General features: G+C 33.8%; 2 protein-coding genes across 3 annotated transcripts; both read right to left on the reverse strand.

The window, feature by feature from the left end:
• Window positions 1–664: 664 nt before the first annotated feature.
• Window positions 665–3942, reverse strand: LOC108461773 (OPA3-like protein). The gene is made up of 4 exons (XM_017761707.2): window positions 3445–3942; window positions 2488–2622; window positions 1576–1662; window positions 665–1141 (listed from the first exon to the last, which is right to left on the reverse strand). The coding sequence occupies exons 1-4, from the start codon at window positions 3571–3573 to the stop codon at window positions 983–985; spliced, it is 510 nt and encodes a 169-aa protein (XP_017617196.1). The 5' UTR covers window positions 3574–3942; the 3' UTR covers window positions 665–982.
• Window positions 3943–5073: 1131 nt separating this feature from the next.
• On the reverse strand, window positions 5074–8980 carry LOC108463573 (acyl-coenzyme A oxidase 3, peroxisomal-like). 2 transcript variants are annotated; one of them, XM_053026389.1, is made up of 13 exons: window positions 8218–8980; window positions 8018–8135; window positions 7822–7929; window positions 7492–7664; window positions 7301–7400; window positions 7127–7201; window positions 6862–6992; window positions 6393–6528; window positions 6200–6319; window positions 5929–6075; window positions 5747–5851; window positions 5560–5661; window positions 5074–5472 (listed from the first exon to the last, which is right to left on the reverse strand). In XM_053026389.1, exons 1-13 carry the CDS (start codon window positions 8682–8684, stop codon window positions 5227–5229), a joined length of 2028 nt encoding a protein of 675 aa, XP_052882349.1. In that variant the 5' UTR covers window positions 8685–8980; the 3' UTR covers window positions 5074–5226. The 2 variants fall into 2 exon arrangements, with proteins under 2 accessions (XP_052882349.1, XP_052882350.1); XM_053026390.1 differs by lacking the exons at window positions 6200–6319; window positions 6393–6528; window positions 6862–6992; ... (3 more) ...; window positions 7822–7929; window positions 8018–8135 and having other exon boundaries at window positions 5929–6000; window positions 8445–8980.
• Window positions 8981–9917: the final 937 nt, after the last annotated feature.

The following is a 9917-nucleotide window of genomic DNA, read 5'->3' on the forward strand; positions in this document are numbered from 1 at the left end:
TTGTGTTCATCATCAAATTGATCTAATGATTCAAGACTAAAATGTAAATATCTATAGATTGATTAAGGTAATATATCTCTAGATGGCTTTTGAATCTTTTTAGTGTTACGGTTACTATTAAGTTATATACTCTTTGAACAATTTAATAAAGATAATATATTTTAAATTACTTTTGAATCTTTTTAATATTGCCATAATTTTTTGTGTTGTATGTATTGCATGCACTGCATTGTTTATAATTACTTTTAATGGGAAGTATTTTTTTCTTAAAAAAGGTCTAATATGCTTATTATCCTTATAGTGTACTATCCATTCCTTTCACGTAAATTTTTAAGAAAGTATTATTATCAGTATTTTACAACGTTAAATTGGATAAGAAAATAAATAGGCATTAATTAAATATTATTTTAGAAAATATTGATCATAGATATTGAAATAAGTTCTTTTTGGATGGAAGTATAATTTTTTTTTAAAAAAAAAGTGACAATCACAATACTCGAAAAAAAAAATCACTGGCAGTATTTGAATTAAAACTTTAAAATTATACTAGATTTTGTTAGGAAAGAAAAACTTCAGCGCCGCGGTTTATTTATTTATTGTGACATTCCTTTGTCTCTCCACTTTGCTATAACTAAATCTGAGGTCATACAAGAATCACAGAATGTTACATGAAAATGATCTGCAATGCTTTAAAACATTTTGTAAAATACCAAAGCCTCCTAACATCAAGCTTTCATGTTTCAAAGGCAGCTATAAGCATCTAAGCTGGAGCTTTCCAATTCCCAGATGTCCAAACAAACTAAAATTCAGCAGAAGCTGAGAATTATACCCAATTGTATTATATCAGCATAAATGTTTTTCATTTCCCCTCTCTCAAATGTCTTGTTGGAGTTTGAACAACTTCTTTGGAATATCAAAATGTTACTGAGGTCAAGTTAGGTCTTACATTGAAATTTAGACTCAAGCTTGGTTCCTGAAATAATCAAGATGGTTTGGCTTTTACACCTTCAGCATCATGTGCATGCCTGGAGTTGAATAAACCAGCAAGTCCTCGTCCTCTTGCTAGTTGCTCCAGCTCTTCAATTTTTAGTTTAATCAGCTCAACTTCTCGTGCTACATCTTCATCTTTTTGTTTCATTGCCTAGACACCAGAAAATGGACAAATGATGAATTTTAATAAACCAAGAGTACAAATGCATCTGCCTTGCTATGGTGGCACGTAACATGCGAAGAATAAAAAATAATCACTTCAAAATGCATCATCACAAGAGTAAACCCATCAATTTTAGTACTACAAGGTAATTACCTTCAAAGTCAACAAGACATTGGAGGATGATTTAGTCATTACCAATTAATATAAGTTAAATTTTTTTTTTATCATTACAATATTGGAATAGGGGGGAAGGAGGATGATAGGGTTTAAACCCGTGTCATCTAGGTGCCAGACAGAAGTTCTAACCACTTCTCCAAGCAAGTCTTGGTAGTATAATTTACTTAATTTAACAATAAAACAGATCACTGTATGAAAAAAAGGATCCATTAAAGTAGTAGCATCAATCAGAGATAAACAAATACCTCCAATTCTTGTTTGCGCTGCTCCTCTTTTCTTGCTTCTGATCTGGAGCTTCTTTGTACCTCAAAAATAATAGCAGCTCCTGCAACCTAAAGTGAGACAGAGAATAAGGATCATTCAATCTCAACTGCAGTATGATAAGTCTTGGTGCAATAAGCTATGTAAAAATTAAAGTGAGAAAAGTATGTATCAGTAAAAGATGCTTCACCCTTAAGCTAAGTATGAGAGTAAAATTCATCAACAAAAATTCAAGATGGTAATATCTATATTCCGGTGTTTCCATTCATACTAAAAGCTCTATTAGCATCTCTCGGAGATTTCTTAACTTTAATTGCAATTTCATTAGAAGTTTGCTTGTAAGAGCAACCTAACATTCATATGCCCTTTTTGATATGCTCAATCAAGTTATGGTCCCATCTCAGACCATGTGTTTTCATTAAGAGTAAAGAGAGTAATATTTCCTAAAAGAGCTGGATGGTAATAAAGGAAAAGTCACTGGTAAGTGTTTATGGTTCCTAGGTCAATTTGAAGAAAATACATGCTTTAGTTATCACACTGCACCATGAAACACTTGGAAATAAATTTCCATCTTCAGTTTTCATAAATCCGTAGTAGCAAGTAAACTAATGAAGCTGAAAATTCTGACCACATATAATTAGGGTTCATGTAACAAACCAACCACCCTTTTCAAATTGTTCATTCATTTGCTACATCCGAACATTAAGCAAACAGAACCTAAACAATAACAAAAAGCAACAGCCGTTTATGAACACAAAAGCGAAGGGGGTCTGTCTTTTAACAATCACTTCTGTAGTGAAGGAAATGAACCTAAGCCATACACAGGAGGAATTGTAATTACAGACCCTAGTAAGCTTGAACAAGATGCTGAGAGTAAAGTGAAACAGAGAAAGTACCGTGAATACAAAAAGCTCCCCCAGAAGATCGGCAGCAGCCTGGACAGCTTTCTCCTCGTTCAAGGGGCGTATTGCAACATCAGTTGCATGACCGTAAATTCGTCTTTGCATCGTGGTTGTAAATCGATGATTTGCCTGATTCAGTATAAAAAACAAAACATCCTTAAAATGAACAAAAAAAAAAAAAACTTTATATTTTGCAATCTAGGTAAGAAAAGACATATTCCTGAATTTCATTGGGAGTGGTGAAACAACATAAAATTGAACTAAACAACAAGTATGGGTATCATTGATCAGAACTTTTCCATCATTGGATAATACATCTTACTTTAAGTCTGAATCATTGAAGACAAAATAGAACAGTCAAGGCAGTTTAACAACATAAGAAAAAAGCTCATGCCCCTCCAGCATGCAAAATTGATCCTTCCCACTCAGGGAAGAAAACCCAGAAGAAGCATATCTTTGAACAATAGACAAGAAACTCTGCATGTAGAATGCAAACCAGTATCACATCAAAGTCATAGTCTGAACATTAATGGCCAAAATGTACTAATTACCAGCCTATTAAATAACCAACAGCAGCTGGAGCCTGGAGCAAGCATGCAATTAAATAGAATCTAATCAGGTTTTAAAAGTTCAATTACACAGCAACGAAAGCCCTGACAAGTTAAAATGTACTCAATTGGAAGTGTTGAAATTTATGGAAACCTTTCAGTGAGGATAAGATGAATGCTACGAATTATACAACATAGAAACTTAACACACTATTAATATCAGATCAAATATAACTGAAGGGTGGAGGGAACGTTAACCAGAGATCATAGAATTACCCAGTAAGAAAAAATGCCGAAGAGAAACAACATCGAAAATAAGCTAACAAGAAACTAGTTAAAACAATAATAAAGTAATAACCCGGATATGATTGAAGGAAAGTGAAAAGAAAAGAAGGGGGGAAACCTGGGCAAAATTGATGATCAATTGGCGGAATCTGGGATGTAAACCAGCTTCTTTCTTGAGACGATTAGCAATGGGTTTGCAAGCGGTTTTCAGCGCAAGAGTTCCTAGCTTTAGTACGGGTAGCATCATCTCTTCTACCCGCTCACACTAATTTTTAGTTTTCTCAATTCTGTTGCTGGTATTGGTCTCTTTTCTTTTTAGTTTTTGGGTTTTTGAAAGATAGATTTAAGCTTTGATTTTCATCAGAGAACAGACATAACGTATTCGATGCTTTGATTCAAAGAGTGTTGGAATACATTTCCAGAAGAATCAAGATTTAAAGAGTGAGAACGTAGAGGGTAGTCACTGTAGTGTGAGCGTATGGGTCTTTTGTGGACGGCCGATCGTTTCCGTCTTCTTTGAACCCATGATACTTGGTTCCTGAAGGCTCCGCTCGATACAAAATTTTAGGTACGTCTTTCAAGTTTAGACTCAACTTTAAAGTTAGTCTTAAAATTTTTGGATTAAAAATATTAAATTTGTGTCTTATTTAGTTTGCTGGTATTAATTTTTAAGATTATTTTATATAAAATAAATTTAAAAATATAATACATTAAATATATTAAAAACATGAATGTGGCTGAATAAATTAAAATTTTATTAAAAATATTTTATCCTTAAATAATATTAAGATAGTTGTAACTTAGTAAATAAATGCCTTTAAAATAGTAATAAAATTAACAAACAAAAAGAGTTATACAATATAAAAATAATAACAAAATAGTAACCATTGCAAAATAGCAACGAACCAACAATAAAACAACTAATTCAGGCTAGGCTTAGGTTAAAAAATTCTTACTTGAAGTGTAGCCTATTTAGGAAACATGTATTATTTTTTTGTTCAAGTTCATTTTTTAGGCTTATATTTTAGCCTAAACTCTCTTATTTTTTGGGCAGACTTTCAAGTTTAGGTAGGTGACTAGACTCATGATAAGTCTAAATTGGAATAGTGTAAGAGATTTATTTTTGGTATAAATTCAAATATAGTCTCTAATATTTACTCATTTTCTCATTTTGATCCTAATTCTTTTTTATCACTTCAGCCTCGTTCTTTAAAAATTAGTCAAATTGCTTTTTTTTAGATTAAAATTTTGATCATACCATTAAAATTATAATGGCATTGATGTGATAACTCTGTAATAGTCTATGAGTACTTCTTAAAAATAAAAAATATATTAAAGAATTTCACAAACTAAAATGTTTATAATTTTTAAAAAAATCTATGTTAATAATAAAGTATTCAGTAAATTACCACACAAGTTGTCACATTAGTGCCGTTAATATTGTAATAGTTTAATTAGTTTTTCCATAAAAAAATTAACTAAAATTCGATTAAGAGTTGAGATGATAAAAAATAGTATCAAGACCAAAGTGAAAAAATAGATAAATATTAATGACTAACTTTGTTATTATAAGTAAAACTATTATTTATTATACCCTTGTTTAGGGAAGTAGAGCAGCAAAATTACTCTTGGCTTGTTTTTCAGCTTTTCCTTTTCTTTCTTTGTTATCATTGGTTTGTTAATTTAGTAGCAATGCATCAAATATAAATTCATATAACAATAATACATACTACAAAACACCAATCCGTTTAATAGTAACCAATATATTTATTTATACAATAAACAGTTTACACACTGTTGCATTGGCTATAAAATCTGATGAAGGCTAGCTTATTAAAAGAGTGGCTGGCAATGAGTAGTAGACCTTTGGTTTAAGTGGAATTGGTAGAACAACGCCCTATCATTGCTGAATTGAAGACCATGAGTTTGCATCAATCCAGTTAAATGCTATAGGGCTCAGAAAAGCATGAGGAATGCCAAAGGAACTGACTAAAGCAAGTGCGTGTGGTCGAAGTTCACCGCAGACTTTCGTTATTTCGCTCCTTACAGCAGCAGCATTCTCCACTGATAGATACCCATATCGGAGAAATGAAGCATCTTCCACACAGATTAAGCCATACAATGATCTCACCATACCTAGGACATCCTGCAGAAGAACAAAATGAATTAACTGGCTAATGCACAAAATGCTAGATTAGACTGAATATCAAGCAGATGCTCATATTAGGTTTACCTTCAATGAACTAGCGGCTAAAGTTGCTTCTGCCTCAGCAAAAGCTTGAAATATAGATCGATCTGTGAAAGCTCTGCCCAAGTCCTCTGCTATCTGATAACTCTGGTGTACAGAAGTGCTGTGAGAATTAGACTAAAAGGTGAAGAAAAAGAAAAGCAATTTAAATAAACATAAAGTGCTTCTTTACCATATTGAAGGCATGCTCTTTACTTAGTCCCTTGGCTTGATAGTGTGAGATCTCAGCTGCGAAACGATTTAAAAGATCTCTCTCCCTTAAGCACAAGGCCTTCATCTGATAAATGCCAATGGTCAGAGATAGCTACAAATTTTAATATGGAACATTAAGAATGGCACAGCTGATTATATTACCTGGAATTGACTGGAACGGAGAGCAGTGCTAGTAAGCTGTGATGGAATGACAGGGCAGGGCTTATTCATGTGCTCTAACCCCAGACCCCTGAAAGCCTTTTTTCTCTTCTTAGCTGCCACATATTCAGCGAGTAGAGCCTTGCTTATCTGAGTCAACATGTTCAATCCGTAAGTGTCATTGTTTCGACCATAGTTTGCAATAATTTCAATACTTATAAACTTGATGTGTATGATTTAGATGAATAGAATATGAAACGAAAAACAAATGTACTTGTTGCATCAAAATATTGTTGTCTCCCTCAAAAGTGGATTGAACATCAAATTCAGCTTTCCATTGACCGACATGATTCTCGGTCCTTAACCCTTGTCCTCCACAAGCTTCACGGCATTCCTGAAGCATTCAACAATTGAACCTCTGTAACTGTTAACATATCCAACTTAATTCATGATCATTTGTTGCTCACCTGAAGTATATGCAAGTTATTCCAAGTAAAAGTAGCTTTGAATGCACTTGAAAATATATGAATGGTTTTGTATGACTGCGGTGTCCTCTTCACGAAAAGCTTTTTCAAGTAATGTGATGCAAAACTCATAGCATAGCTGCAGCACAAAAGGGCAAAGAAATATATGTTGTTAGTAGCCAAATAAATAACCCTGTCTTGATTCTCTAAACTTCTAAACTAAAGCTACACTCAAAGATATAAGAAAATAACATGATCAACCTGTGATACTCCCTTAGGACATTAAATGCTTAGCAAAATGACCATAAAACATACATTTTCTCTATTATATGTTTAGAAAAGAATAACTTGTCCACAAAGCAAGTAAAAGAATTTGTAGCATGACTAACCATGAAGTGCAAAACAAAAACTGATCTCCATAAGAGCTTCAGTAGAATACATATTGCATAAGATAAACTGCAGATATACTTACGTCTTCGCAAGGAGAGGCAAGAGTCGTCGTTGATAACTTGGATAATCAAGCAATAAGACCTCGGGTTCATTTGGTTTAAGAGAAAAAGCCCGTCTTGTTAGCGCATACCTTATGGCAATTGTTAAGCCAGCCTAAAACACAGAGAAATGACATGATATGAATGAGTCCATGACATTATCATTGGGTATCAGTGGCCTGCCACTCCACACCCAGAAAGCCAAAATATGCAGTACTCATCTACCAATAAAAAAATTACTAAAGATACCTTTGATATATAAACGGTACTGGTTGCAATACTAACACGACCTATTGTCAGAGGGGCCAGGAATGCAGCAAATCTCTGAATCAAAGCAGCAACCATTTAAGAGCCACCAATACATTACTAAACAGGATCCTGTTGTGGTACAGTACACAACATTAGAAGCAGACATGAGTGTACCTGATCTGGGTCGTTAATTGAACTTAGGTATTTTCCATCAGCTGAAACATCAGCTACTGAATTTAACAAGTTCTCTCTGGGCACTCGAACATTGTCAAACCTGAAATTGCAAATGTAAACCTTTAAATTAGAATTTTCCAAGGAAACAAAAATATTAGAGTTCATACCACAGAAAAAGAAGTTAGAATTACCAGATTCGACCATTATCAACACCGTTTAGACCAATTTTACGACCACAGTCAGCAATCCGAACATTTGGACATAGATAACCATCAGCATCCCTGATTTGGGCTATAAATGCATGAACTCCTTGATTGCTTCCGTTGATATTTAGCTGTGAAAACACGATCGCATGTGTTGCATGCTATAGAGCAAAGCAACAGTAGAAGCATACGATGTCAGCATATAGGCAAAACCGGGGAAATGACAATAAAAACAGTTGAATAAAAATTTCATATGTGCAACAGAAGCCAAAAAGACAGAACAGGAAGAAATGGTATTTGGTTCTAAGAGAAGCATACATTGGCTGCCCCACCAATCCAAAACTTCTGAGCTGATTCACATGGAGTAGTAATCACAAACTCCTGTGTATTTGAATCATATGTTGTTACTGTTTCAACTCCGCGAACCTAAAAGCAATATACCGGAATAAATCAGGGAAATGAAAGAGTAGAAGGTTCTATAAAGAATTCAGATTAAAGCTCGACTCAGACATACATTACTTCCATGCCCCAACTCAGACATGGCAAAGCAACCCTTGACGACGCGAGTTTCCGTGTCCCTCAGCCACTTGTTATGATGGTGTTTGGTACCGAAAACTTGGACGGCACCGCCCCTGGAAACATCAAATTGTACAGTTCGAAAGCTAATAAAACGAAAGAACAAGCTTTGAAATAAACAGGAAAGGGATAGCACACCACAAAAAGAAGTGAACTGCGAGCATAGTTCCCATGGAATGATCGAAGATACCAAAAACCTCAAAGCTAGCAAACTTCCTCAACTCAATCTCTTCACCTTGATCCGTTAACCATCCTTTGAACGCCCCTCTGTCGAACAAGTAGTCGATGCGCTTCAACGTTATCTCTCTTTGCTGCTCCATGGGCTGGTTATAGTCAGGCGATACGAACACCTTCCCTCCCCTCACTCTGGGGTTGAACAACTTGCTCTGGCTCATCATCCCAAAAAGTCGGTCCCTTACCTCCAAGTGGTGCCCGTCGATTAGCCGCCGCATCTCCTTGGTGTCAAATGCGTACTTTTCGGAAAGTTCCGGGGGAGTGTAGTTGAAACAGGCGTTTGAAGAAAGAGATGTTTGGACAGGCGAAGGAGGAGAAGATTGGAGGAGATGATCGGTTAGTATTTTGGTTCTTTCAAAAGCTCGATCCATTGGGCAAAGTTCAAGAAGAAGAAGAAGAAGAAGAAGAAGAAGAAGAAGAAGATGATGATGAAAGGAAGGATTCGAGCGTTTTAAAATGGGGGGTTTAATCGTTAATTGTTCATTTACGCGCGAACGCCACAGGTAGATAAAAATACCATATTTTGCATCTCTACATTAACTTATTTAGTTCCCTAATGGGATTCAAACATAAACAAATTGAAATAAAAGGCTCTTTTTGTATCTTTCGCACACAATTTATTCCTAAAAGACAAACAACATAAAATTGGAAATATCGAGGGATTTTCGTAAACTCAAAATTCTTTGAAGTTACAAAAATATCATTAGAAGCATCATTGGAATTATAATAATAAAAAATGATTTCAATATTTCAATATTATTTCAATATTATCATTAACATAACCTTTATCGTTGTAAAACATACATACATTGATATTAAATTTTAGTTAAAACTACTTATCCAGTCCTTCTCAATTTCGATATTGATTAATCTAGTTCTTTTAAAAAGAATAGAACAATTTAATTCTATTAATTTTGAATGGGAGCAATAAAGACAATTAATTACAACAATTAATGTTTTCTATTCTTTATACATAATTTTAATTGATATAATAATAAATTAAGCCCTTAATATTTATATATTTTATCAATTTAACTTTAGCTTAATATATATAAATAGATAGAATGCGTAAAATTTAATAGGTAAATTTATTATTATACCAAGAAAAATTATGTAAAATTGATGACAAACATTATTGCTGTAATTAGTTGTTCTTATTGCTCACTTTTTTCCAAAATTAAGTTGCTCTTAGAGGAAATATCAAAATTAAAAGATTATGGGCATACCCCCACCACATCCAGAAGCAGACGTTAATAGGATAATTTGGGGAGGTTCAATGACGGGTTTTTTTACTGTTAAAAATATGACGATCACTAAACTAACTAAAATTACGATAAAAACAAGCGCACCTATTGAATAATAGTATAGCTATGGTGAGTCGGGAATATCATATCCACGAGGACTAAAAGTAATAGTAATGACTGTTTTTCTATTATTAGCCGAAAAATTAATGTGATTGACTTTAATCTAAAATTAACTAACTAATTACTAAAAACGCAACAGAGAATGAATTAGGAAAATATTTGAAGAAAACCAATGACATAGACAATACCCAAGAAAGAATCCATCTAAACTTCACTTATTATTCTGAATCTGGATTGAAC

Source organism: Gossypium arboreum, chromosome 3 (assembly GCF_025698485.1).
Source record: "Gossypium arboreum isolate Shixiya-1 chromosome 3, ASM2569848v2, whole genome shotgun sequence".
In the NCBI taxonomy this organism is placed as follows: Eukaryota; Viridiplantae; Streptophyta; class Magnoliopsida; order Malvales; family Malvaceae; genus Gossypium; species Gossypium arboreum.

What these genes read in the sequence shown, in the direction of transcription:
- LOC108461773 (XM_017761707.2), bottom strand. Translation starts at nt 3,573, where the DNA reads ATGATGCTACCCGTACTAAAGCTAGGAACTCTTGCGCTGAAAACCGCT. An exon ending in TGATCATCAATTTTGCCCAG is followed by an intron (nt 2,623 to 3,444) that starts GTTTCCCCCCTT and finishes ATACTGAATCAG; the next exon opens with GCAAATCATCGATTTACAAC. An exon ending in AGCGCAAACAAGAATTGGAG is followed by an intron (nt 1,142 to 1,575) that starts GTATTTGTTTAT and finishes TCTGGTGTCTAG; the next exon opens with GCAATGAAACAAAAAGATGA.
- LOC108463573 (XM_053026389.1), bottom strand. Translation starts at nt 8,684, where the DNA reads ATGGATCGAGCTTTTGAAAGAACCAAAATACTAACCGATCATCTCCTC. An exon ending in GTTGATAATGGTCGAATCTG is followed by an intron (nt 7,401 to 7,491) that starts GTAATTCTAACT and finishes TTGCAATTTCAG; the next exon opens with GTTTGACAATGTTCGAGTGC. An exon ending in CAATTAACGACCCAGATCAG is followed by an intron (nt 7,202 to 7,300) that starts GTACACTCATGT and finishes GCTTTGATTCAG; the next exon opens with AGATTTGCTGCATTCCTGGC.